Source organism: Psilocybe cubensis, chromosome 1 (genome assembly GCF_017499595.1).
Source record: "Psilocybe cubensis strain MGC-MH-2018 chromosome 1, whole genome shotgun sequence".
Taxonomy (NCBI): domain Eukaryota; kingdom Fungi; phylum Basidiomycota; class Agaricomycetes; order Agaricales; family Agrocybaceae; genus Psilocybe; species Psilocybe cubensis.
The window spans coordinates 1,162,362-1,189,297 of record NC_062999.1 but is presented as its reverse complement, the minus strand read 5'-3'; the positions used below and the strand labels follow the sequence as shown (position 1 = coordinate 1,189,297).

The window sequence follows — 26,936 nt, the reverse complement described above, 5'->3', positions numbered from 1 at the left end:
TGAAGAGTGTAAAAGGGGGTCTTTGAGACCCCGTCCTCCATTATGACACGCTACGCCACGACCCATTCTAATGCGCCTGTGTATTGATATATCTTTGTATAATAAACTCCTCGAGAGATAATCCTAGTCGACCCTCATTTCTATGTCAGCATGGCTATCCGATTCACTGATGACTGTCGCTAGTTCAGTAACAACTGAAGCATCTTGCGCTTCGGGTGAGGGCTTTGGCCTCTTTTTCTGTTTGCGCTGCAATAGGGCGGCTTCAGCGGTGGGATCATCATAACTGTACAAAGTTGCCCGGTTGAGAAGCGTCCCTTTCAAAACCTACTGCCGAAACTTACATTTTGGTCGCCTGTAGGATGAACCCTCCGGAACCGGACATGGCCATCATCGGATGGGTTCTACCAGGGAGAACCTGAAAGAAAAATGTTAATAACTACAATTGATGTTCAAGTCAACACCAACCTGATATTTCCTTGTCCATGCTTCTGTTACCGTTGGACACAGATAATGAGGAATATGGCGCATCTGTGCTTGTAGTTCCACGACCACTTGCGAATAAGGACTGTGCACAACGATCGATGCTGAACCTGCGAGGTAAGGGGATAGTCTTTCCACGATAGAGAATGGATCGTATTCGGTCGATATAAGAAGACTTTCCATCAGGGTCAGTGCCAGAAACCTGATAGATTTTACAAAGAAAGATACGGACCTGTCAAATTCGCCAGCGAACAGCTCCTCTCGTGTATTTGACAACAAATCGGAGATGGCTTTTCTTTTATTTAATCTATTTTTTTGGCGTTCAGACCTCACTTCTTCCATTGGAAGCTCAGATGGAGGAAGGACTAAGGCAGAAAAAAATCAATAAACAATCCACCTCAGGCATTTCTGTGCGTACTGGGAGTATAGTCTTCCTCAGCCGTAGCCCAATTGAGGGATATTAGGACGTCGGTAATTGATGAGTCAAAATTCATCTGTTCGACAACGGGGTACGGAGGAGGGGAGTCAGTGTGGCATATTGTGATGAGCTTCCCTTCACCTGCCTCAAGGTTTCAATAAAAAAGATAGGTTGGAAAACATTGGAAACACACCGCCCATCCGTTCAAGTATTCCTGCTACTAGCACTCCTGAAGCGTCATCAACAGCAAGGTGCCTTCCTCCAGGTCTTACGTTGCCCATGTTCAGCATTTGGGATAGTGAGTCTATCCGCAAGTCACGTAGGCGTACTTGATCCTTTAACCACCAGTATTCACAAACATTGAAAAGTGTTGGTTCAATTGTACTGAATGTTTTGGAATATCTAGCACAAAGCAAAGTTAGAAATCGCTAGAATGCAAATTGGGGTATAACATACTTCGCCTCTTTGCGTTTCTTGTACTTGTCTTTACTGTATTCTGTCTTAAGAGAGTAATTTGCATGCTGCTCGATTTGCTTTTTGATGATGTCCTGACATTCAATGAGAAATCTGGTCACTGACGTGAAAAAGAGAAGGAAGTTGGAAGAAGGCTGCGACTTACAGACGCATGTACGCCTGACTGTTTTAGTGCTTGAATTTCGGTCACAGTCAAGGGCTGGACAAATACTCCATCGTTAATCAACTCATTAGTAGCGTCGGTATCCTCTATGTAAAATGATAAGTGTGTATGGGGACTGTACGGTGTACTTGACGTACCAAATTCTTCCAGAGTGCGCGGAGGTAAAAGCTTTAATTTTTTGTCCACGATTTCGTAATTTAGACCATAAGGTTGACCTATAAGTTCATCGGCATGGAATGAACCGAATTTTCCAATGACAACGGACCTGGAAGCAGGGTCGATAGAGAGGAATAGCAGCAAAATCTAATTGGACGCACAAATTTTTATCGACCTTCACCGACTTGACTTCTCCGTTCGGCAAGCGAACGAGAACAAGATCCCCCGATTGTATTCCAGGCTCCTTTTTGGTCTTCTGTTTTGACTTTGGGACTTTGAAAGTACTCATGTGTTGGAGCAACTGAAGGGTTTGAGCTGAAAAGCCTGAAATTATCCGAGAGGCTTCGCGAGAGGAACAGACAAGATCTCGATCAATTTCCTTTCTTGCCATTACACGGTCATGCTCTACTCCTGCCTCACCTTCAGATTAGATATTCCTTTTTCTCATCCTCATCATCCATGGCCGAAAACACTGACGACCAGAGGCTCAATGATATCCTCAGAAAAATTCAAGCTGGCTCGAACTATAAACTACTACCCCAAGAAATTGCATGCTTGACCTCAGCATTTCTCTCCTCTAGATCTGATGCGTCAAACGTACGACCGAAGGCCTACGTCGTCCTATCGGCCCTTTGTCAGGAAGCAAGGAAAACAAAAGAGAAAGGAAAAGAAAAGGAGAATGATGTTTCTACCAAAACGCTCACCAAAATCTTCGCCCCCACGGTTCTGAATTATTTAGGAGAGACAGACGAAGCTTCGCTTATGACAGGGATATGTTTCCTGACTGCTCTATTTCAAGTAGAACCACTCGCTGCATCTTCCCTTTTCTCAGAAGATGGACTGGTAGAAAACATGATGGATGCAGTGGATTTGTCTCCATCTGCTCTTCTTTGCCAGGACGTCGCTCACCTCCTTGGCCAGGCGTGCGGACATAAATCATGTCGAACAATCATCACACCGCAAATTGTCCGCTGGTTGGAGTTTAAATCACAGCAAACTTCAGATCCCGTACTACAAAGTGCCGCATCGGTCGCTCTAATAAAGTATAAAAAAGGGTCGGCTACCGACAATTCAGAGGCCGGAGCTATCGAAGTTCGAGATAGTCAAACCGATGACTTGGCAAGGAAATTGGTGGATGTTGTTGTAACGCAAGATGCTACGTCATGTACAGACGCTGTGGAAGGATTGGCATATGTCAGCACTGACCCAGCCGTAAAGGAGAGTCTTTCTCAAAATTTCACCTTCCTCAAGAAACTGTTTACGCTTATTCCCTCATCAAAAAACAAGCAAAAACTCATCAGCGAACAAAATGCCACTCAGATCTTTGGGGTTATCCTTATTATTTGCAACATAATTAGCTTCCGACCTCGAATCAGTGAGGAACAGAAACAGGTCGAGAAATTAAAGCGAATGACAAAAGCGGGGAAAGAATTATCAGAGGCCGCAGAGACCGCTTCATTGCTGGACAATGATGATCATGTCAAAAAGCGCATTCGTTTGCTCATAGAAGCAGGTGTTCTCCCCGTTTTCTCATCAGCTATTGCAGCAACAGACTCAGCAGGAGTACGGCTCAATGTTGGAAAGTGCCTATTGAGTATCGTGGAGGAAAAAGAAAATAGGGGGAAGGTATTGCAGGCTGGAGGTGCTAAAGTGTTACATAGCATCATCAAGCAAGTTTTGTCGTCAAACCCGGATATCGCTAGACAAAACCAGCCGAATCTCACTCCTGCGGATTTGGAAGCTATTCAGGCATTAGCCAAACTCGCCATAACTTCTTCGCCTGTTCAAGTTTTTGGTCCCAATGTCGGTATGATATATGATGCCATTCGACCACTATCCTGTTTGCTACAAAACAGTGGATCGAATTTATTGCAGCAGTTTGAAGCTATAATGGCTTTAACCAATTTGTCGTCCCATAGTCCCGAAGTGGCATCCCGCATCGCTGCCGCCAATGGTCTTTTGAATAAAGTGGAGTTATTACTCCTCGAAGAACACACACTCATCCGGAGGGCCTCGACTGAGCTCATATGCAATCTTATTGCCGGATCTGACGAGGCATTTCAACGCTACACCGGAGATTCCCCGAACTCTGTGAACAAAATCCATATTCTTTTGGCTTTGTCTGACGAGAATGACTTACCTACGCGGATGGCCGCCTCAGGAGCGTTGGCGACAGTGACTATGACTCCTACAGCATGTAACGCGCTACTAGCTCTCCAATTTGAGAAGCACCGCTTTTTGTCCCTGATGACGCAGCTAATTGACCCTTCAGTCCTCAAAAAAGACGGTAATGAAGAAGACGAAGCGCCTTTAGCGACCGATCCTGGCCTTGTTCACCGTGGAATCGTTTGTATTCACAATGTTTTCAAGAGCATCAATGACACTCAGACCCGAGAAAAAATTCAGAAAGAGGCGGCAGACAGCGGTTTATTGCAAGCAATTGGTAACCTAATAAAAGGTCAAGGCGTTGTGAAAGACCAAGTGATTTTACATCAGGCTGCGGAAGCACTTCAGGCACTGATAGGAAGTAAATGATATGTTAGCTGCAGACATTATATTCAAGCATTCATGTGTTTTGTTTTATGATTGTTTTATGATATAAAGTAGTATAGTACCTGTAGTATGGTCGATGTGATGAGATATATTTGTGCGACATATGCGGAAGAAGCCGATGATCACAATGACGGTAATAGGAACAGGCCTCATTGGAATTTAACTACCCTTTCCTTTCTTATATACAACCCTCTTTCTCTTGAAACGCCGATCAGCTACCAGCTATCGACCACTGGCCATTCTCTTTGGGCTTGTGGGACCAGCATACCTATAATCATAATCAGGAAGAGTAGATCTCAAGATGGTATGCCACTACGCTCAATCTCTGTGCATGTGCGCAGTCCAATACTTCATTACAGGCACCATCGAAAAAGGCTGGAAAGAAGGTGACTCCAGCCGCTAAAAAGTCAGCTGGCCAGTCGAAGGTTGCGAAGGTGTGTGCCTTGTAACATATTCGGAAGACCTGATTCAACCTCGAGAGTAGGCAGATTGGAAGGAGGGCTTCAAGAAGAAGCAGGTCGGGGTAGCGGACATGACATTGCTGACCACTATCAGCAACGAGAGCATCAACGACAACCTTCAAAAACGATGGACCAATGCCGAAATTTACACTTACATTGGCTCTGTCCTGATATCAGTCAATCCTTTCAGAGGTACGTGACAGTTCTGGAGCTGCTATTAATTCGTTCATTGACATATTCTTCTAAAGATCTCGGCATATACACGGATGAAATCTTGAAAAGATACCAGGGCAAGAACAGGCTAGAAGTCCCTCCCCATGTATTCAGCATTGCAGAAAGTGCATATTACAATATGAACGCATACCATGAAAATCAATGCGTGATCATCACTGGAGAATCAGGAGCAGGAAAGACAGAGGCCGCTAAGAGAATCATGCAGTACATTGCCGCCGTTTCTGGGGGACAGGATAGCAGCATCCAGGAGATCAAGGACATGGTTCTGGCAACCAATCCTTTGCTTGAAAGTTTCGGGTGTGCCAAAACGTTGCGCAATAATAACTCTAGTCGACATGTATGCTTCATCATCTTGACCGGGATCGAAACTAACTCTGTGATAGGGGAAATATCTCGAAATCATGTTCAATAGTAGAGGAGAGCCTGTGGGTGCTCAGATCACAAATTATCTTTTGGAGAAGGGCAGAGTTGTAGGGCAAGTTGAGAACGAGCGCAACTTCCACATTTTCTATCAATTCACCAAAGCGGCATCCGACGAACAACGAGGTGTGTTGCATTTTCTTTGGGTTCTCGCGGTTGTTAATCAGACGCAGAGGCGTTTGGATTACAGGGTCCAGAGGCGTATTTATATACCAGCATGAGCAACTGTCTTTCTGTCTCCGATATCGACGATACGAAAGACTTCCATGATACATTGGTAGGTCTTTGTAGTGTCGGTTCCCATTTCCAGTATGCTTACGATGGCTTTAGCAAGCCATGCAAGTCATCGGTTTAACTCCAGAAGAGCAACATGAGATCTTCAAAATGCTCGCTACCATTTTGTGGGTTGGCAATGTTCAATTCGAAGAAAATGACGATGGCAATTCTTCCATCGCTGATACAGGGGTCACGGACTTTATTGCATATCTCATGGAAGTTGACGGCGAGCAAGTTCAAAAAGTTCTTACTTCAAGGATCATGGAAACTAGCAGAGGTGGCAAGCGAGGCTCGGTATATGAAGTTCCATTGAATCCTGCTCAGGCATCTTCTGGACGCGATGCCCTCGCAAAAGCCATTTACAACAACTTGTTCGAATGGATCGTATCTCGTGTCAACGTATCCATGAAGACGCGTTCAGCACACGCACAGGTCATTGGTATCTTGGTACGTTAGCTGATCATTATGTTTGAAGTCGGGGTATTTACGTAAAGCAGGATATCTTCGGTTTCGAAATTTTCGAGGACAATTCGTTTGAACAGCTTTGCATTAATTACGTCAACGAAAAACTGCAACAGATCTTTATCGAGCTTACACTGAAGACGGAGCAAGAAGAATACGTCCGGGAACAGATCAAGTGGACACCAATCAAGTACTTTAATAACAAGATCGTCTGTGACCTTATCGAAGAGCGCCGCCCCCCTGGAATATTTGCGGCCCTCAACGACGCTTGCGCGACTGCTCACGCCGATCCCGCAGCTGCCGATAACAGCTTCATGCAACGTGCTTCGGGACTAGCTTCCAATCCACACTTTGAGGCTCGCGGTGCCCAATTTTTGGTTCGCCATTATGCCGGAGACGTCATGTACAACGTATCGGGAATGACAGATAAGAACAAGGACTCTTTGATCAAAGATTTACTGGATCTTATTGCGAGCAGTGGAAATTCCTTCTTGCAGACATTGTTCCCTGATCGGGTGGATCCAAATAGCAAGAAACGTCCGCCAACAGCAGGTGACAGGATCAAAGTGCGTAATTGTATTCCTCACATTGCCATGTTAAAAAGCTTATGTCCTCTTAGCAATCTGCAGGCGCTTTGGTTGATAATCTAATGAAAGCCCAGCCATCATACATTCGTACAATCAAGCCAAATCAAAATCGAAGTCCGTCGGAGTATGACTCAAAGGCTATTCTCCACCAAATCAAGTATCTTGGTCTCCAGGAAAACATACGGGTTCGCCGAGCAGGATTTGCATACCGAAATACATTTGAGAAAATGGTTGAACGTTTCTACTTGCTGTCACCGAATACATCATACGCAGGAGAATATACTTGGTCTGGTGATCCTAAATCTGGATGTCAACAAATCCTGAAAGACACAGGCATTGCGCCAGAGGAGTGGCAAATGGGTGTCACAAAAGCCTTCATCAAGAACCCAGAGACGGTAAAGTAACTTTCAAACTTAACGTCTATGGACTCTTACCTTCCTACTTGCTAGTTGTTTGCTCTAGAGACAATGAGAGATCGCTACTGGCATAACATGGCTGGCCGCATTCAAAGAGCCTTCCGAAACTATATGCGTTATAAGCACGAATGCGCGCGTCGTATTCAACGCTTTTGGAAGAACAATAAGGAAGGGATTGTTTATTCCCAAATTCGCGATTATGGGCATCAGCTACTCGCCGGACGTAAAGAACGCAGGCGGTTCAGTCTGCTTAGCTACCGACGATTTATGGGAGATTATCTTGATATCAACGGCAAGAGTGCTTTGGGTGAGGAATTGTCAGAAGCAGCTGGTATCGGGCGTGAGTTTCTTTTGATTCTTGATTATAAACGTATCATTGATTTCTCTATAGGTGATAATGTGGCTTTCAGCTCGAGAGCACAGCTGCTTGTGTCAAAGCTTGGGCGCTCGAGCAAGCCTAGTCCGCGATATCTAGTTCTGGTGAGTTTCACCGAACTATGTGTTTACAATATTCCTGAAGTGAGGTTACAGACAGCGAAAGCCATTCATATTCTTGTTACCACGGCAAAAGACGGCCAGTACCTAACGACATTGGAAAGAAAAATTCCTCTTGTAACCATAAAGAGCGTGGCTATGTCTACCCTTCGTGATGATTGGATGGTAAGACCCCCCTTATTCTTAGAAATTCATCGATAGTGATTGAGTGTTATTCATCAGGCGATAAATGTTGGTTCCTCTGAAGAAGGAGATCCCATTATTAGCTGCGTTTTCAAGACCGAATTTGTAACGCAGCTTGTTAAACTGACCTCATCAAACATCAATGTTGTCATTTCCCCTATGTGAGTTTAGACAAAACATCGTAGAGCAGGAGTGTATTTACCTTTACTAGGATTGACTACGTCAAAAAGAAGGATAAACGAGCGCAAATCAAATTTATCAAAGACGAGACTGTCCCTCGAAATGATGTATACAAGAGCCATACAGTTCACGTCCCATCAGGAGAACCTCCCAATAGTGTGTCACGCCCTCCAGCGAAGAGAAAGCCGGGAGTTGTTCGTCCAATTACTCAGGGAAAATTATTAAGGGCTGGTGGCCCAGATGTGAGTCGCATGCCATTTTTTGTTTATTTTTTACTGATAATTTTGTCTTCAGAAGAAATCCCAACCCGCAAGGGCAAAACCCAAACCTGCCACCCAACCGTTACCGGGCCAAACGACATCAAGTACTCTCAAATCCACCCCTATGCCGATATCGACACCTGCGGTTGCAAGCAATGGTGCTAAGTCAAAACCACCTCCAGCACCACCTCGTAACGTTGCTCCTCCCCCTCCTCCCCCTCCTCCCAAGCAACCTGAAGTACCGCTTTACCGAGCTAAATTTGCATTTGAAGGGCAGGAAGGCGAAATGTCTTTGAAAAAAGACGACGTGGTTGAACTGGTAGAGAAGGACGACAACGGCTGGTGGCTAGTGAAAAAAGACGGTCAGGAAGGGTGGGCGCCTAATAATTACCTTGAGCTTATCCCACCACAGCCTGCAGCACCAGCAGCTCCACCACCACCTCCACGAAACAAGGTTCCAGCTCCTACAGCAGTCAAAATTACACCTTCTGCGGTTACTGCTAATCCATCTGCAAAGCCTGTCTCAGTTTTCCCAGGAATGGCTGCTGCCAATGGCTCTGCAACTCCCTGGAAAAAGGCGCCAACCAGTGATGACAACTCCCCAGCCAGCTCGCGCCCATCAAGCTCTTTAGGTTCCAAACCGCCGCCTCCCGTCGCCACAAAACCTAAACCAACACCTCCTCCCATCGGTGCTAAGCCTGGTGCCCCTAAGGTTGGCGCTAAGCCAGCAGTACCTTCTGCGCCCCGACCTCCGCCCGCTTCCTCAGGGCCAGTCAAAGGTTCTGTCACGAAACCATCGACAGCACCAGGGCAAGTTGACCTTGCTGCTGCCGTAAGCGCTCTTTACAAGTCCCGCGTCTCTGTTATCTGACATTATATATGAAACCAGTTAGCAAAACGTGCTCAGATGATGGGCAACGGTAACTAGAAATCAACAGCAAATACTATCTCTGTATGCGTAATTTTGAACACCTGCGTGAGTATAGTGTTGGGAAGTTTGGATGGATGGTAAATATTTTGCACCAAAGTATACTTAGTTAATCTCTGGCAGATAAAATTTTTTGTTTGTAATGTAACGGACGGACGACTGATTCTCTATAGACTGGAAATTGGAACTACATATAAATCTAATACTATATATATAGATTCTGTGCTCTTCACGTCATCATATTGCACGCGTTACGAGCATCCTTTTAACTCCCCGCTACTCGATTTTAAGTCGCAGCTGACTATCACACGAAGTTAACCTTTTATAAATACATTGACGATGATTGATTACCCATTACAAGGCTACAGATGGCACAAGAAAGTAGTAATCGTTACATTGGGTTCTTAGTTGAGCGCTGCAGACAACGAGTCAAAGTTGCAAGAAAGAAATGCAGTTGTTTAATCACACGCCTCACGCAAGACGTCCTCGGCGTGTTGCTTGGCTTGATCAGATACATTTGGGTCTGAAAAAAATACATTAGTCAAACTGGTCAGAAATTGGCAGTGAAAATAACATACTCTTTAAGGTTGCCTTGTAGCCTCCTAAGACGCGATTCGTCTCTTTACCGCTGGTTTCCACGTCCACTGCGTCGCCTTCAGCATCGTGATCAGTGTAACCGGGCTCGTCTCCCGCAAGCATCGCCCGTGCATGGTCCTTTGCTTCGTTGGACGTATTGTCTCCTATATAATTAGTCAGTAATGGGATTTCCGCAGCATTCATATGGTGACTTACTCGATAAAACTGATTTGTAACCTGACAGAAACCCAAAGTTACAGTTAGTAAATTCAATCTTACAGCACTTCTAGTGAGCAAAAGAACGCACCGCGTTCCTGGTTAGGATTCAGGCTTCTAGAATCGTCAAAGTTGGTTCCTCCAGATCGGCCACCACCTGAGCTGAAATCAGAGGGTACTTCCGAGCCCATGTTCTTGAGGCGCTGTGCGGCATTTTTCTTCGCTTCATCGGAGACGTTGTCGTTGTGAATAGCGGCTTTAAGCCCGCGAGTGACGTAGTCTTGGTTCTTATCATTGGCTTAGAGTTTCAAGTCAACAACGAATAACCAGCTAGTGGAACGATGTAGCACGCACTTCCGGCCATGTTCAAAAGAGTAGTTATTGGTGTGATCGATGTGTTGATGTGACAAGTTGAGCTGAGGACTCAGACAGTGCAAGAAAATACTCTTTTTATACATGACTTTCCGTGCAGGGTCAAGGTCGAGGGACGCGCATCAGCCTTCCTTTGCTGCACCAATGATGCAAAAGTATTATCATCGTCATCATCAAGCCCCAGGCTCCAAAGATGTGTAAAGCAAAAAAGACCTAAAATCCGGTTCAGCACCAAGGGTATTACCATAATCGAAGAATAATTCATTGTAGCCGTAAAAATGATTATTCCGCTGCCCCACCCAACGTATTGCATGGCTGGAACAGATGCGGCAGAAGTCCACGGACTGCTACTCCATTGCAAAGAAGTGATTTATTACTGCAGGAAGGAGGTCAAAACGGGTTCATTTACGGCGATCGAAATTTGCTGTTTGTGAGTTGACTCAGGGGCAATTATATTGGACACTCCTTGGGCACTCCATGCTGTCGTCTTTGCCAGTTTTATCGAGGTTCACATAGTATAAGTTCTCCGTTAGTAGAATTGACGGGGAAGTTGCCATTTGAGAGTTGCACAGTAGTAACCAGACGTTAAAGACCACTGGTGACACATTTTGGTCCAGAGGCATGAGCATTATAATGAGCGGTCGTGACTGTTTGTAAACAAAAAGGAAAGAATCGCGGTCATTCAGCGACCTTCCCTTTCTGGACTTGATGTGTACGGTTTCGCGTGACCCCTTTTAGGCACACTTTCGAGCAGTGAACAGAAAGAGTTGAAAACCCAAAGAAAACCAATTGATAAAACTTTGAACAGAAGGATCTCTGATTATATTTTCTTGCTGGCGTGGCTGGATAAAATTCAAAGGGACATTGATTGACAATTGACCGCTCAACTTGAAGTATCCCAGATCTAGAGACAAATACGTACTGATCATTGGCCTACACTAACAAACGGCACTAGAAACTCTTAATATGCATTCTCAATACATTTCAACATGTCATGTCCACACAACTCATCAACTTGAACACAAGGCGTATGATGTATACAAGCAGTCAACGTGTCAAAATAACATCGTCAATTATATTTTGTACATAAACAATGTCGATACACTTGGAAAAATGTCCAAGAGAGATTGCATCCCATTATATGGATTGGTCGCTTTCCAATGGCTTAGATCTCGGCATCATCCAGCATTTCTTGAGCATGTTGTTTGGCTTGATTCGATACGCGAGGGTCTGGCAACAATATAAACACTACTGTCCCGAGAGCCTAACGAGCAAGACTTACTCTTCAAAGTAGCTTTGTATCCTCCCAAGACACGGTTGGTTTCTCCACCGTGCTGGACGTCTTCGCCGACACTTTCACCTTGAGCGTAGTCAAGATCTGTCTCGATCTCGGATGGTGAAAATAAGCCTTCGTCATTGGCCTCTAACAACAATTTTTCAACGGCTGAACCTGAACAAACAGTACAAAATTAAGGCTTACTCGACGCCGACGATCTAGTCCCTGAAAAGAGATACATATATCACAAATCTGTCACAGATCCGATGGAGAATAAAATAAAACATACCTCGCATTCGACTTCCACTCAAATCATCGGAATCAGGTTTGTATGTGTCGTTTCCCGATTGCGCGCCCGAGGAAAAATCACCCGGAACTTCTTCTCCCATTTGCGCGAGGCGTTGAGCAGCGTTTTCCTTTGCTTCTTCCGAGACATTGGCGTTGTGTATAGTGGCCTTGAGACCACGCGCAACGTTTCCAGGGTTCTTAGCTGTATGAAAGTAGATGAGAAAAACGCAGCATGAGGAACGCGACCGACTCACTGTCAGCCATGTCCAAACAAGAGATGTACTAGCAAATTTAGTTGGAATCGAAGGGTGAAAAGTAGTCGAGTTGTCTCTGGGTGTTTCACCCAAAAATTATGGGTTTTATGGGTTTGGCCTCATGCAGAATGGACCATGACTTTGTCGCACATAGGTTGTCTCATGCCCCAATGATGCAACCACTATCACCAGCATCGTCATTTATTGCAACAGCAATCGTGGCTCGTAGAAGCGCTCCAAAATGAAATGGACGACACGTTTTCCAAATCGGCAGACGGTCTAACCTTTTCTGAGCCAATTAAAGCTATACTTGGTAATGTGTATAATAGAATTGGCGCGCATTGGGTCAAACCATCCGCACGAGAGCTCGCGTAAGTGTGGGGCGTCGCCCTCACTGCCCTGATTTTGGAGTTGGAAAGTTATTGTCCCGGGTGGCAGGCAAGTAGCGTTACAAGCCAGCAAGATTTGTACATGAGTATGGAAAACAGCCAAAGAATAGTCATCATCCTGTAGAATTTACACAGACGAGTTTATGTCATTCTTTGCTTCGATGTTGTGTCGCAGTGGAGATTTAGTCTACGTAGCAATTTGTGAGTTAGGACCGCCGATGGCTCGGGTTCCCTTGTCTTGCCTCGCCATTCGGCATCAAGTTAACAACATAGAAAATATCAACCCTTAGACTTTCGCAGCAACAGAAGATGTATGGAGAATTTGAGAATTAAGCATGTGTACGGGAAGGGAAGAGTACTAGAAAAAAAAAGAAGTCATTGGTGTTGTTAGTCTCACAAGTCTGGAATAAACAGTTGATGGGTATAAATAAATCACATAGTCTCCAGAGGTTATTAGCTTTGGATACAAGAAAATTGTCATGTTGTCAATGAATTCAGAACAACCAGGAAAGATTGGGACGGGTTTGCATAATCCAATATACGATGAGATCGAATGAATTTATATCAAATGACAATAATGAATAGGACATAGATGTGTCCTGAAGATGTACAATAGAAGTAACAAGTACTATGAGAAAGGAGTGAATTGTACATTCCAAGTAAGTAACAAAGGTATCTAGGTGTGTGGTTGTATCAGAATATCCGGGTTCATGAATTTATTTTAGTTAATGCGCGACGCATGAAACAAACTATGGTATCAACGGGACGACCAACCGCGTGTAGTTAACGGTCACTCATATTTCTCATCTATGTAGGTTGTGTGATGAGAATAGGTGGAGGGGGAGGACTTGAAGGTGGGGAAAGAGCTGATATCGTCATCGCTTCCACCTCTTCTTCAGAGGTAATCGTCTCATTGCCTGCATCATCAATTGAGTCTCCGTCGGCACTATAATTAGAAGTATCGTATTCGCCTTCATCCATGTCTCCGCGACTTCCGTTGGGTATATTAGCGCCTCCATGTTCGTGATTTTGGGTACTCGCCTCTGATGAATCGGGTTCAGGGGGTGGCGTGCTTGAACTGGATCCTTGTTCATCTTGATCCAGTTCATTTTCACCATGGTAGTCTCTTTGTTCCTCTGGAGACAGGACTTTAGCAGCACCCTTTCCAGCTTCCGGGAAGTCCTTCGGTTGCGTTTCGAGTGCAGTTCTCCCTGATACTAGCAATGTCTCAAGGATGAGTTTGACCCGTTTGTATATTTCGTCCCCTTCGGTGTCTTCAATGTCCGAGCCTTCGAATTCATCGTCGTCATCTTCTAGCTCCTTAGGATCCTGAGAGCTCAAAGACCGGTATGTGCGGGGAGGAAGAATCAATCGCGATTCACGCAGCTTTTTCTTAAGCTCATGGATTTCCTTGGCTTGTCGATGCTTTGTCGCCTCGAGAGATGCGTTAATGACGAGCAAGGACCGGTTTGTTATTTCCAAGTCTGCAATCTGAAAAGATGATCAAAGGTAGCTCGATAATGAAGGCTCAGATTGCTACGCACCTTACGATTCGACTTAGCTTCTGCCTTCACGTTGTTGTCTTCAGCGCCCTCACCATCGGTGTCGCGATCCAAACCGCTGTCGTCATCGTCCGACGTAGAGTTTGCTCCAGATGTATATTCCACGAGATTGTCTAGCGTTGCCCGCAAACCTTCCGAATTTCCTTGAAACCTGGCACCAGGACTCCGCGCACTGCCACTCTCCGTCGAAGAAGATAACGAAGCATCTCCTCCAGCTCCAAGATGTGAGGCATTGGCAGATGAGCGTGACGCGGATGACCGAGATGAAAATGAGACCGCAGAGGCCGGTGGAGAGTGCGGCGGCAATGGTATCAATGTAGGGTCAACCTTGGCTGAGGGTGATTTACCATTTAGCAGCCCTCCTGCCGACCGTGGTCTGCTTGAAGATAATGATGACTGGTCTACAAGTGGAGTGGAAGATGGTTGACTGAACGACTGGAAAACATGATGGCCTGGAGAAGAATTTATGCGTTGCGCTGCCGGTGGTCGACTGGGAGCAAACCGATGAGGATTAGCAGCCGGGACTGTAGTGGTAATAGGGAAAAACTGTTGAGGTGGACTGGTTGAAGACTGAGGCGGATGCTGCTGGTTAATTAGATTTACAGAGGACGATACAGAAGGTGTACGTGTACGTTGTGCTGGCGCAAGGCGCGTCGATGACAAAATGTTCACGGTGGGTGGACTTGAGGGTGACGGTGGTCGTGCGGAGGATTCGCTAGCTGACTTGACGAGATTGGACACCTTTGAACGGATTTTAGGAGTGGGGGAACTTGAACGCTCCCCAACCCCCACCGCGGAGTTGGTGGACAATAGTCTAGGTGATACTGAGGCGGACCCAATACCCGAAACTACAGACCCGGAGCCAGACACCACAGACGACGCGGACTGCCGAAAGTTGGCCATTGAGGGGGCATGTCGGAGAGAAGTACTGATCGTTCGCGCCCGTGGTTCTTCTGAACGTAATGAGGATATAGATTGTGTCTTTGCAGACCGTCGTAGCTCGGGAGTCGCAGGGGCTGAAGTGGCCGTCGGAGATCGCAACGTCCCATTGTTGACTCCATTGGTGGGTGACAGGACACCAACTTTGACACGCGGGTTTAGCTTCGTAGGAGAATTGGCGCGAGGAGTAGTACTTGTACTGGCTGCTAGAATATTGAGTGAAACAGACGAGACGATGCTTCGAATACAACTGACATGAAATTGTGCTGCCTGCGGCCTTCCGTGTAGTAGCGCTACTGTTAACTTTAGCCTTCGGGCGAAAGTTAAGTTCTGTATTGCTCGAAGAAACGTATGATTTGGCAGGCGATGGGGGTCTTGAAACCTGAATCCGGGTGTGAGGTACTGTGGAGGTGGATGGTTTGTCGTAGTTTAGTTTCACAGTGACCTGTACCAAAGACCAGCCAATTAGTCTTCGCTGAAGTTGGGCAACAAAGCAAACGCACCTTCGGTCTAAAAGTGGTTCCCGAATCCATTTCGACGAGGTGGGGTTCAGGACGAAGGTGTAAGGTTGGCCGAAGAACGATCTGGCGTGCAAATTGACATCAACGTTCGCGTTCAAACCGAGCTTTGCATTGTTCACATGCTTCCGTAATTGTGATAAGATACAGAATACAGAGGTTTGTTTTTGCAAATATAGTGTTTTACAACTGATTTCTGTCTACATACTGCATACAGCTGAGTATGACCGGCGGAGGCCTTACGACGAAGGTACTACGCCCTTCTTGACCAGGGTATCCTCTACAATTTTTTCGATCAATGACTTTAGCCCCTGATCTTCACCTCCTCCGAGGGCAGCAACAACGCTTTTCTGCACATATTTCCCGACCATGTCCACCTCGATATTTACTTTGCTTCCTATAGGTTTTCCGCTTAGAGTAATCATTTCCTGGGTATGTTTGATCAGCATGACACTGAACGTCCTTTCAGAATCGTTGACTCCTGTTAGAGTTAAAGAAGCACCGTCGATGGTCACATATCCTTTTGGAATTAGGTATGGCAAGAGTGAGGGACGTTCTGTCGTAGGCACAGGTAACTGGAAGGTAAGTCGCAGAGAGTCACCGTCGGGAACCCGGTTGACCACATTTGCTGTCCCGTCTACATGTGCCTTAATAGGCGTAACCGAACAATGAATCCCGCTATCGAGAGAAATGATAAACGCAAGTCGTACCTGTACAAAATGACCCCCAAATCGTACGTGTGCAGCCATCGCACGCTCAAGGTTGACTTGGTCTCCCACTTGTCTTTCGCCTAACAATCAAATCAACAAATTTAAACTACACAGGGTGAGATGGACAACGCACCAAGATCTGTCCTATCTAACGTCTCATTGGCTAGCCAAACTTTGAAGAATCCTCCCTGAGCCTGGGTATCAAACTCGGTGACCGTCAAGCAGGCCCCATTTACTGCAATTGAGTCGCCGATGTGACAGTCTCCAAGAATCGTAGCGGAATCGGCAATCGTCAGGGTGCATCCACCATCATCCTTGATAACAGATGATACGGTTCCTTTGTGTTCAATCTACACCATCGAGTGAGATTCCCCTTGTCGGGCGACGATGTCAGTGTGCAAAACGGCTTACAAGGCCAGTAAACATAATTGAGGTTCAAGAGATCGAGGTCTCGTTCACGTGATATTCACGCCTGCGCGTTTAAATTGAATTCCCTAATGCGGCTGGTCCGGGGATTCGCGATTTCACGCGTCCGACATATCAACTCTGATATATGGATAATGTGTGTAATTGAAACAAAGCAGATACAACAGGACGAGGTACAGTAGCTAGTGCCCTGTAGGATAGTACACAAAGAATTGGATACAAGTACAACAGGATTATCGCAAACGTTAATGCCTGTGAGACGTTTCAATCAAATCACCACTCTTCTCCACCTCCACATGTTCCACCTCTCAAAGATTCATCTGCCCCCCGCACACTTCAATACATCGTGTCATGCCCACCGCCACCTCTTTTTCCACTGCTTCCAGATCCAGAACCTTTGATATCGTTGTACACATCCTTGGCTTTGTCCAGAAGACTTTCCTTATCGCCTGCTACAAATAAGCGAAGCAATTTTATGTCAAAAATTATAATGGCGAGTCATGAATGCAGACTCACGCTTCGAATGAGATTTATTGCTTCCATAGCCTTGACCGCTTGACTGCTGACTTCCATCTAAAAAAATGCTCGGAAAAGAACAAAATATGAATAAACGTTTATACTTACATTTACTGTGGCTGGATTGAGTAGATCCTCCGTCTGCAATGTTTTGGTAAGTAAAGATTAAGCGTATCCCACAAAGACTTACAATTCCCAGAGTCATCGTAATAACCGCCTCCGGAACCGCTGCCTCCAAAGCCTTGACCGCTGCTGCCAAATCCAGAGTTGCCGCCGCTCCTGCGGCCATAATCACCTCCAGCTTGGGTCCCACTCACTAAAAGAACGTGAGCCTAAGGTTGAAGCACCGATGATACAAAACTCACAACCTCCACCAGAATAGTCATCACCGTACCCGCCACTGCCTTGATTACCTCTGCCATAACTGCCCTGGCTCCAGCCTCGGTCCCTGCTTCCATAGTAGCCATCTTCGTGATCGTCGCTCCTTCCATAGGTTCCGTGACTTGAACCTCGATTACCCGAGGAGTAACCTCCCTGACTGCTTCGAGTATCGCCCCCGTATCCGGTCTGATAGCCTTGATTGCTACCATAACCACCTTGGGTGCTACCTTTTCCTGAGCGAGGCTGATTCGTCGAGTTGGAATATTGGTCATAGTCGTCTGGACCAGGGAAAGAGTTCCGTCAGACACTGGCAGTTACTGCAGAAGAACATAAGCTACTTACAGTCATTATCCCGACCTCGACGTCCTTTGGAGCCGTAACTGTCCATGATGCTGAAATACAAAATTGGTAGCGGACTTGATGATTGTTCACTGAGTGCGACGGACTGAGTTGGGTATTCAAGGAATGCGAATCGACCGATGACTTATATCAGAATTTTCTTCCAGCTTTCAGGAATGACGCACTGGTTCAGACTACTGAGACAGATACACATCCACCGACCCATTCATTCCTTGTCGATCTTGGAGCAACGGAGTCGGAGAAACAAGACCTAATATCTCAGAAAAATGATCGAGTGCCCGTCAGCAAACCCTGTTTTGCGCAATTCCAAGTCCCCTGGATTCAGAGAAAAAGTGAGTGCTACAATATTTGCCCTGAGTGTCGTAGATCGATAAGCAAGATTATGCATTGGAGGATAGAAGCCAAATCGCAGATTAAAGTGGATGGGAGAGTGTAGACGACGCGCACGGAGGCCTAAAGGGGTACTTGATCGATCGTCCTGCACGTCAAGCTGGCAGCTCGCTCTCACATATGTACTTTAACCTCCTAGCATGAGACTACCAGTGTGGATATGCTATTTCCATGTTTTTGCAGGGTTAGTCACTTCTCGCCCTGTCGAATATCAACGAACCGCCCTGCGCGATACACGAGATCTATTAGGATTGCTTGGGGACGACGCGAATGTCCCCGCTAACGCAAATATCATCACTCCAACAGTCACATCAACCGCTGCTACTCCAGTTCCAACTACGACCACCGCCGCCATTGAGACACGTGCATCCCCCACGCGCGTTAAAATGACAGCGGCAAGCACAGTGGCGAGCGGGGCTTCAGAGCATAGTGTTGAAGCCACGTCTTCACAAGCTTCAGCCAGTACCACATTCCCTTCAGTAGAGTCTGCACCCGAATCCTCATCCACATCCCTGAGTATAACCTCATATGCCCCAGGCGTACTGGAAGACGCGTCGACGACACCACCAGCCGAGCTAAAGCAGTGGAAAGTCATCGGAATAGCGGTGATCACCATCACGTTCCTCGCGGTCCTTGCAATGGCGATCTCCTTTTTTGACGCGTGGTGGGGATTTGTGCGTGCAGCAATATGTGGGAAACGACGAAAGATGGGCTACGGCGGGGAGACAATGATACCAGACTGGGAAAAGAGGAGCTGGGAGTTCCAGTTGGCTAATGAAGATGGGCACCGATACCCAACACTGGCATCACTGGAATCGATTGTGAAAGAAAAAGAAAAAGCGCGTCCATTTGCGAGTCTCGAAGGTGAAAAAAAAAACAGCTTCGCCTGAAGCGACATACGGATGGTGATCTTCCGGAAAGCACCAATATTATCTGGTTGTATATCTTCACACCCATTGGTATTATTGCGTACAGTTTTTTTGAGATATAGGTCTAGACTTTGCAGGTCTTGGGTATCATCCAGCAGTCTACTTTTGTTAAGAACTCACAATGTATTCATTGTTACTTCATATTCCGACATAAACACATTTTCTGCGGAATCAAAGAGAGGAACCGGTACGGGCACTTGACTGCGACTTCTCTTTTTGTGCTGCTATAAGTGTACTTTCATAATAGTCCGAAACAGCAAGTCCGACTACAGCGAAGGTGCAAACACCAAGGGAAAGAAGAAGGCGCGATTTTGCTGGAATTGCTACACATCCGTTATATTCAGCACCTCTCAACACAAACAAGATTATTTGAAGTTTCTTGCCTGTCCAAGATTGAAGAAGAGTTCGATTCCGAGGTGGAGGAAGATTTGAACGCGATTCTGTTCCAGACATTCTTTTGGTATGAGTTCGGTTATCTCGAATGTTGTCAAGTTTGTTCGAGCGGAGATTGAAAACCGCTCCTATTGAATTCGACGAGAGATGGGAAAAAGATGAGAGCTACGGATTACACAAAATAATGAATACTAACAACTATCATAAAAATACAACACTGCCAATGGCTTTTACAAATAATCGTGTTCCTGAAAACAAAACCCAAGATACAAATAAGATGGAAGAAAATGGAAGTAGGCCTCGGAGTAAAGTAAGAATGATAACAAAAGAATCCTCCACTCATCAACATCGACGTTGCTGAGGGAGAGAAGATGGGCTACCATTCGCATATATCTTAGGCCTTTTCTTTCCAATGGCTCTGGCCTCGGAAAATCGACCCAGTTCCAAAGCGGACCTTTTTCGAGAAGTCGATACAACGGTGGCGGATACATAAGAAGTGTCCACCTGTGGTTGAACCATTTCTGGTCGCCTTTCATCCAAGATGCATAGTTCCTCCAGAGCCTCGTCGATGAATCCAAGAATAGTGGCATAGTCAACAACAGCAGTAGATATCACGGGCTGCACAATGTCGAAGTTCGCAGAAATCAGCTTGCGAGCAATTCGTGGTCTCAGAAACGTATGAATTTGACGCAGTAGATGTTGAAAGACCGGCCCAAAGAAAGAAGTCACCTGTCGAGCGGGCAGAAATTCATCAAGAAGTAAGACCGCTTGTTTGCTGTAAGCCGCGATTTTAAGGTCGGAATCGCCCCAATCATTGAGACAACTTGGAAAGGGCGAAACCTCATCTTGTAGATTGACATTACCGATAGTTACCCAGCAAAGAGCATAGAAAATTGACTCTATGTCATCTATGTGGTCATGCTTGTTGAAACCTTTTTCTTGATCCCCATTCATGAGTTCATTGATCGAAAGAAATGCAGGACTCCCCTGCAAAGCAGTTAGTTCACAACCGTTCAACACGTCGAAGCATCACTTACGGCTCTGACTTGTACCCCGAGCAGACTCGTAGAACGATTCAACCAAAAGGATAAATTCATGTCGATCATCCCTGGTTCACCTGCCGGGTTTTCCTTTTCCCCCACAATGAAGTTGTTGAGGTTGACGCGACGATATAGAAGACCACCCTCCCATAAACTTTGGTTACCTGACGAATGTAAAAAAAGTGAATACCCAATAGCTACAACAAAATTGAGTAAACCACAAACCTTCAATAACGTTACGGACATTTAACAGAAAATCCCGACTGGTGGAGATTTTGCAGAGCAGTGTACTACCGTCTTCAAAGGTTGTCCTACTGAAAACTCGATCCCAAAAAACATTCTCTGGATGGGAGGGAATTGCATCACGGGCAAAGTCTCGTATGCTCGATACAAGGTCACCTTGCTGAGATGCGACCATCGATCCCACGGCCACAAATTCCTCTGCTGCTTCCAGGAAGCCTTCCTCCGGGATGTTCCCCTTTGTGTGCCAAGAATCTTTGATAAGCAACTTCTTCCCATTGGCGTCTTTAGCTGACCAGAAGCGAGTTCCAACACCACGCAAAGAACGAGAGCTAAAGACCGGGCGAGTGTCGACAAGCTCATAGCACACTTGCTCCTCGTTTTGATCAACCGTAGCAATGAAGCGCCTCGTTTTATCCGTATTCCAGAACACATCGGTGTCAAATCCAACCACAGAGTCATTCGGAGAACATATACCTAGGATTAGGCGAACCAGTAGACGAGGTTTCAGGTGTATATCAATGGCAGAACTAGAATGAGATCCACTGCGATCGAAGGTGCAAATATGGACGTAGCGTTCGTTGAGAAGAAGGGTGTAAACAAATTTCCTGTTGTCCTGTTCTATGAAGCATTGCCTAGAGAAATACATCAGCTTTAGATTGTCGTGAAATGAAATGGGAAAGTACCTAGCATAATGGCCCATCTGAACCAGATAGTGTTCGAAGTCTTGGGAGGTTCGCTGAGATGTGCTGACCTCTATCGGTGACACACAATTAACATATGCCGAAGATAGGATCCCAGAGCCCGGTGTCCCACTTGAGGAGAAATTCGCTCCTGTGCCCATGATGGTAATGTCGGGCACAAGTTTAAATAGCTCCTGTTCCTCACTTGTAGTTGGGTCGAACACAATGTCCTTGTGAGTCAGATGAACAGACCTATTTTCAAAATCTCCAAAGTAGCCTAGAACCGTGCTAATCAACTCGACAAAGGGTATGTGAAGATCTTGCTCAGAATCCGGCTCATGGGGTATATATCGCCATCGTTCCGTTTTTTTATCCCAAAGAGGTGAGGCATATAAAAAGCCTTGAATTTCTTCTAGAGAAGCTACCTTTCCCCGGAAGACGCGGCGGCCCCATGTATCGTCCCAGAAGGAATGGTACCGCAAATCGTCCCTGACATTTTTGACATTCCGATGTATCTCTGCCAAAGATTCTTTAGAGATGTTTGAGAACCTCAGGTACCTGCTAAGTAGCCGCTCGGAGGACATAAGTTTTTCCTTCTGTATGGTTTGGTGACTCCAGGTATCCTGAGAGTTGGCAGAGATTGTTTTTGAGGGTTCTAACATTGCGGATGAAGTGACGATGAATTGAGCGGAACAAAAGCGAAAGGTGCCTACTTGAACATCACCCGCTTTTATTTCATCTGTTGAACCCGGAGGCAAAGACATTCTTAGATATATAGGTAGAGGGCGAACAATGGGGAGGCCCACAACGTGCATGGTCCTTCACAACAGAGGGAGGAAAACAACAATGCTCATGACGGGCCACTGATTAGATCCTGCACGTGATCGCGTTTGTCGCATCACACAGGCAAAGTTTCTCGAATCTCAAGCCTGTTTTCAGGCCAACGGAAGTTCGTACTGTCGAGCTACCAGGCCCACGAAGTAAAAAGAATGAATATGGCCTTCCCAGAGTTTCTGAAAAATGTTGTTGGACGCTATCAATCTTCTCCAATCCCACTCACTCGGCCTCGTGTTACTTTAACATTTGCTCAATCTTTGGACGCGAAGATAGCTGGGGCGGGCAGACGTCAACTTATTCTCAGTGGGAAAGAAAGCATGCTTATGACACACTGGTACGATAAGGAGCTCGCATACAGCTACTGAGCCTTTTCCCATTATTTTGAGCAGGATGAGGACTATGCATGATGCCATTCTTGTGGGGATCGGAACGGCGATAAATGACGACCCGCAGCTCAACGGTCAGTCCACACCATAAACAAACATGTCGGTTATTGTCGGCATGAATCTCATTTACTGCATACAGTACGCCATTTACCACCGCCAACATCAACACCACATCACCTACCCCGCCCCATAATTATTGACACCCACCTTCGTCTGTCACCCACTTGCAAATTGTTACGCAATTTTCAAAATGGCATTGGGAGAAGGCCTTGGATTCTCTGTGGAGAAAACTCATTGTCATCTCAGGGCCATGACATTGATAAGCAAGCCAGAATGATTGCTCTCATAGCTGCGGGGGCAAAGATTTTGGAAGTTGCAGTAATACCGTCCGAGGACAGGAAGACTGGAATTGTATCCATTGCTAACGCCCTCAAAACTCTGAAGGACCATGGGGTGCAAACGTTGATGGTTGAAGGAGGGGCTCAGATTATCGCCTCTTTCTTATCCGAAGCGGTCGTAGATTCTCTGATAATCACTACTGCCCCAGTCCTTGTGGGAGATGCAGGCGTAGGTTATACTTATCCTGCCAACATGTCTGACAACGGAGAGAGTTTACCAAAGTATAAAGAGGTACACACTGAGTTATTTGGTAGAGACTTTGTAACGGCATTGTTGTGTACCCCCACAATGCTATAGTTTTGACATCACATTTTTGGTATCAGAGGCTAACTTGGTTCCATTGTCCAAAGATACAAGCAAACTTATGGCAATCAATATATACACTGGCGTATATTGATTAATACGATGTGTTTTGATGTTTTATATATGTGGAATAGAAAAGGTTCTGAAGTGATTTGTTTTAGTCAAATATGAACGAGTCACCTGAAATGCCATATTAGTGTTTGTATACAAAATCGTCCACAAGAACATAATCTTTGGCAGATTCACTTTCGCGGAGCATACGCCCAGTGAGAACAGGCTCAGGAGAAATATGAATTCGACATTCCCGAAACAGTCCTTCGTCATCATCGTCAATGGGGGACGAAGACACACTGACCAAATCAATGTCGTCTTCCTCCTCAGGGGAAACAACCAACGAGGTCGAATGAGCTGTGGAACGAGAATATCCATCTTTACCGTTGGTTAATGAAGGAGATAGTTCTTCACACCCAAGCTGAGATGACTGGGTAATGAATGGATGGTCAATTGCGATGGATGAATCGTTAGTATTGAACTGCAAGGGTTCGGGTAGTTTCGATGGCTTCGTTAGAGTAAGATTAGATGCACAAGATGGCCGCATTTCCATGGGTATAGCAGACTTTGGGTTGTACGCGGATGTGGATACAGAGTTGGGATTGTCGGGAATGGTCATATCAGTAAAAGTGTTTGCATTTGTCAAAGAAACTCTCGTTTGAAGAGGATCGACCAGATTGGTGACTGTCAGGGGCACAGGCAGAGATCTCCTCTTAGGAAGCTCGGACGTGACATTTTTATTCGTCAACGAGTTGGACCAGGGATTGGTATCCGTTGGCAATTGGAAGACCGTGCTTTCAAATTCTAGCTTAGGGATAAGCTCCAGTTTTGGGATAACAGTGGTCCGATCTGTGGGGGACGTAAATGACGGTGATTCACAGGCCATATTTCCGTGCATGCTGCTGCGCACAAGAGGAATCAACGTCCCGGGTGTCTTGATCTTTAGCATTGGATGCAAAACAGAATGGACAGGAATCGGAAGTGCTTCGCAGGTTTCACAAAGATTGTAATCAGGACACTCGGGGTGCATGCACTTTTTCGTTTTACTATCAGTGTAAAGAAACTATTCGCAAGAAAAGAATTTAATCACCTTGAATCTGCAACCATATATGGACATAGAGCATCCTATATAAACGAGCTTGAACACATCAGCGAAAACGCAAAGTTTTGAGCATACCCTTGCAAGTAGTGTTATGCATCTGTTTCACAGAAGGACGGGCACGCTAAGAAAGAAATGAGCCTGATGCGTAAATACGAAGTTGACATAATATATTGGCTTACAATGTGATCTTCTGATGCCTTGATTCGTACAAAAGCGTGGTCAGGGTGCTGTTGAGGGGTAATACTACCAAGAAAATAAGGACAACATTGACATGGATGTCCGAAGAACGTACACGAAGCAGGTGCTACAGCAGTCAAAGTCGGGACAGTCCAAACATTTCTTAACGGGCTGTGTTTAGATTGTGTCCAGGCTTAAGGCGATGAAAAGACATACATATCGGTCACCAACAATCCGAGAGTCGCAGAAAAAGCACAAAGCAGAATGGATGGGTGGATCCTGCTTGAGAGAAGAGGAATTTGCGGGATTGACCGGTGCGCTTGAAATAGCGAACATGGTCTGCATAGATGCAATAGAATTATCCTGTGAAACTGAGATCTGGCGGTAGGAACTCTCGTTGCAATTCCTGGAAGGTGATGGGCTCTTGCCGTCGATCTGGCTGCTATCAGGAGCTGAGTGCGACGGGACATCATCTGTAGGGGTATCCACGTCAATATCGAACAGCGTCTTCATTTCATAAAGCTCACAATCATGGAGACCCGTCAACTGCAGCGGTATCTGCCCTTTAGTGACCTTTCGAAAGGTAGAAATCAAGGTTTCCAAGAATTCAGTTTGGTCGGCTCTAGCTTCCGATCGCCATCTGTACGTTTTGCTAAAGATTAAGCTAAAGAGGTATGGCTGAGGGGCAATTCAGAACCAATACCCAATTGGTGAAATGTCTTGCCTTACACTCGACACCACAACTTTTCGCAATCCTGACAACCGAAAGGTTTTGCCAACAGAGAGTGTGCCATTGCTATTTAACTTGGATTTGTGCAGACATGCGGAACCATCGTGGTGCTCTATTCGAACAACTCAATTTACAGATTGTTTAATACGTGATTTACCACAAACCAGAGAGGACAATGTATCGACATTGCATCGAATCTCCTTCACGGCCAGCTCCTTGCCATACTTTGAGGTGGGAAACGTACGTTTGCTCATTGGGTTCTCCAGTATCTTTCTCTGGAAACGAGGTAGCGATGGTGAAGCGGTCAAGAATGCCATCCATAGGTGAAGTATGGCCCGGGAATGGCACTTGACTTGGGTCTGGCGTTAAGCAGTTGCTAAGCACAGGAAGACGTGCTGGTTGACAGTGAGAGATGGGCGGCTATGCTGCGGACCAAAATAGCTTTAAACTGTGTTGGTACAGCGGCACTTGCCGATTCTTTTCTACACCTTCCGAATCCTGAGGTGAAAAAAGACGTCGACGCGGTGGCCCATCAAAAGTTTGATTTTCGCATGGGTTGAATAACGAGTGTTAATGCAACTGATTTGTCGAAATAGATCGCAATCATTCGAATTTGAATGCGCTCGCCTTCGTCTTGACCAATTTGTCAGGAAAGCAGTTTTACTCGCAGACTGGAAGCTTAATGGCAGTCTTCCGTTGAAAGGGAAAGTAGAAGTCGACCATTGCTCGCCAACTCGAAAATTTTTCTTAGAGCGAGGGGGAGTATGTAGTCCTGGAGGATAACTGAATCAAGGAAGGTTCAAGGAACCAACCAATCTGGAGGATGTTGCCAGTAGAAAAGAAAGCGTTCTTGTGCCAATGTCGGAGTCAGGTTCAAGGCACAGCCACTTGTCGCTTGCCATGTTTGGCGCGTCAATCCATTCTATCTGGAAGCTCGTCGCGCATCCTAACTTCCTTTTCCTGACCTCTCGCACCCACAACATCGTCTAGGATATTATGTATCAAACTTTCTACAATTCTCTCTATGCTCAAATTTCACTCGCAATGGAACAACATCAAGTCTGTCAATACCATTTGTGACTAAGACGACACTGCCGATTCCAGCCTGCATCTCAGGAAGAATTTATCCTTCCAAGTTACAGCCATTTTATCGGAACCTGAAGTCCGCGTTACAATATATTTCAATAGACATCATAAAAATCCCGGATTCTGTGAGGCCTCGACACTGGGGAATAGAGAACCTAAGACTGGCACTTACATCCAATGCGATTGCGGTTCATGTTCATCTGTAGTATGCCCCTTTTGCCAATCACAGTCATGTCGATACTGATACCGTGACCTGGTTGA

At 45.8% G+C, this 26,936-nt stretch overlaps 10 protein-coding genes across 10 annotated transcripts; 4 read left to right on the top strand and 6 right to left on the bottom strand.

Moving 5' to 3' along the window:
* Positions 1 to 123: 123 nt before the first annotated feature.
* JR316_0000337 (tRNA (adenine(58)-N(1))-methyltransferase non-catalytic subunit TRM6) lies at positions 124 to 1,980 on the bottom strand (the record flags this gene model as incomplete). Its single annotated transcript, XM_047886152.1, has 10 exons — positions 124 to 283; positions 342 to 415; positions 466 to 655; positions 713 to 845; positions 899 to 1,039; positions 1,092 to 1,300; positions 1,355 to 1,446; positions 1,518 to 1,621; positions 1,673 to 1,800; positions 1,853 to 1,980. 10 exons carry the CDS (start codon positions 1,978 to 1,980, stop codon positions 124 to 126), a joined length of 1,359 nt encoding a protein of 452 aa, XP_047753898.1.
* A 170-nt stretch (positions 1,981 to 2,150) lies between these two features.
* JR316_0000336 (Protein unc-45-like protein A) lies at positions 2,151 to 4,226 on the top strand (the record flags this gene model as incomplete). Its single annotated transcript, XM_047886151.1, has 1 exon — positions 2,151 to 4,226. The coding sequence occupies one exon, from the start codon at positions 2,151 to 2,153 to the stop codon at positions 4,224 to 4,226; it is 2,076 nt and encodes a 691-aa protein (XP_047753897.1).
* Positions 4,227 to 4,545: 319 nt separating this feature from the next.
* On the top strand, positions 4,546 to 9,146 carry JR316_0000335 (class II myosin; the record flags this gene model as incomplete). The annotated part of the gene is made up of 16 exons (XM_047886150.1): positions 4,546 to 4,548; positions 4,604 to 4,678; positions 4,729 to 4,897; positions 4,954 to 5,276; positions 5,323 to 5,485; positions 5,533 to 5,636; positions 5,690 to 6,082; positions 6,133 to 6,663; positions 6,717 to 7,079; positions 7,134 to 7,440; positions 7,492 to 7,580; positions 7,632 to 7,760; positions 7,818 to 7,939; positions 7,990 to 8,200; positions 8,253 to 9,050; positions 9,108 to 9,146. The coding sequence occupies 16 exons, from the start codon at positions 4,546 to 4,548 to the stop codon at positions 9,144 to 9,146; spliced, it is 3,819 nt and encodes a 1,272-aa protein (XP_047753896.1).
* Positions 9,147 to 9,604: 458 nt separating this feature from the next.
* Positions 9,605 to 10,302, bottom strand: JR316_0000334 (UPF0654 protein C22G7.11c; the record flags this gene model as incomplete). The annotated part of the gene is made up of 5 exons (XM_047886149.1): positions 9,605 to 9,669; positions 9,725 to 9,886; positions 9,939 to 9,959; positions 10,030 to 10,236; positions 10,293 to 10,302. The coding sequence occupies 5 exons, from the start codon at positions 10,300 to 10,302 to the stop codon at positions 9,605 to 9,607; spliced, it is 465 nt and encodes a 154-aa protein (XP_047753895.1).
* Positions 10,303 to 11,475: 1,173 nt separating this feature from the next.
* On the bottom strand, positions 11,476 to 12,138 carry JR316_0000333 (UPF0654 protein C22G7.11c; the record flags this gene model as incomplete). The annotated part of the gene is made up of 5 exons (XM_047886148.1): positions 11,476 to 11,540; positions 11,593 to 11,733; positions 11,791 to 11,811; positions 11,876 to 12,076; positions 12,129 to 12,138. 5 exons carry the CDS (start codon positions 12,136 to 12,138, stop codon positions 11,476 to 11,478), a joined length of 438 nt encoding a protein of 145 aa, XP_047753894.1.
* A 1,186-nt stretch (positions 12,139 to 13,324) lies between these two features.
* Positions 13,325 to 17,841, bottom strand: JR316_0000332 (Riboflavin synthase; the record flags this gene model as incomplete). Its single annotated transcript, XM_047886147.1, has 11 exons — positions 13,325 to 14,008; positions 14,062 to 15,221; positions 15,274 to 15,488; positions 15,522 to 15,661; positions 15,791 to 16,183; positions 16,247 to 16,326; positions 16,380 to 16,596; positions 17,189 to 17,245; positions 17,297 to 17,329; positions 17,379 to 17,489; positions 17,554 to 17,841. 11 exons carry the CDS (start codon positions 17,839 to 17,841, stop codon positions 13,325 to 13,327), a joined length of 3,378 nt encoding a protein of 1,125 aa, XP_047753893.1.
* A 618-nt stretch (positions 17,842 to 18,459) lies between these two features.
* Positions 18,460 to 19,209, top strand: JR316_0000331 (uncharacterized protein; the record flags this gene model as incomplete). The annotated part of the gene is made up of 1 exon (XM_047886146.1): positions 18,460 to 19,209. One exon carries the CDS (start codon positions 18,460 to 18,462, stop codon positions 19,207 to 19,209), a length of 750 nt encoding a protein of 249 aa, XP_047753892.1.
* Positions 19,210 to 19,983: 774 nt separating this feature from the next.
* JR316_0000330 (uncharacterized protein) lies at positions 19,984 to 22,266 on the bottom strand (the record flags this gene model as incomplete). The annotated part of the gene is made up of 4 exons (XM_047886145.1): positions 19,984 to 20,628; positions 20,679 to 20,845; positions 20,907 to 21,556; positions 21,608 to 22,266. The coding sequence occupies 4 exons, from the start codon at positions 22,264 to 22,266 to the stop codon at positions 19,984 to 19,986; spliced, it is 2,121 nt and encodes a 706-aa protein (XP_047753891.1).
* A 327-nt stretch (positions 22,267 to 22,593) lies between these two features.
* On the top strand, positions 22,594 to 23,523 carry JR316_0000329 (2,5-diamino-6-ribosylamino-4(3H)-pyrimidinone 5'-phosphate reductase; the record flags this gene model as incomplete). The annotated part of the gene is made up of 3 exons (XM_047886144.1): positions 22,594 to 22,775; positions 22,831 to 22,901; positions 22,967 to 23,523. 3 exons carry the CDS (start codon positions 22,594 to 22,596, stop codon positions 23,521 to 23,523), a joined length of 810 nt encoding a protein of 269 aa, XP_047753890.1.
* Positions 23,524 to 23,722: 199 nt separating this feature from the next.
* JR316_0000328 (Exocyst complex component SEC3) lies at positions 23,723 to 25,910 on the bottom strand (the record flags this gene model as incomplete). Its single annotated transcript, XM_047886143.1, has 7 exons — positions 23,723 to 24,613; positions 24,671 to 24,705; positions 24,758 to 24,803; positions 24,862 to 24,909; positions 25,076 to 25,537; positions 25,589 to 25,701; positions 25,754 to 25,910. The coding sequence occupies 7 exons, from the start codon at positions 25,908 to 25,910 to the stop codon at positions 23,723 to 23,725; spliced, it is 1,752 nt and encodes a 583-aa protein (XP_047753889.1).
* Positions 25,911 to 26,936: the final 1,026 nt, after the last annotated feature.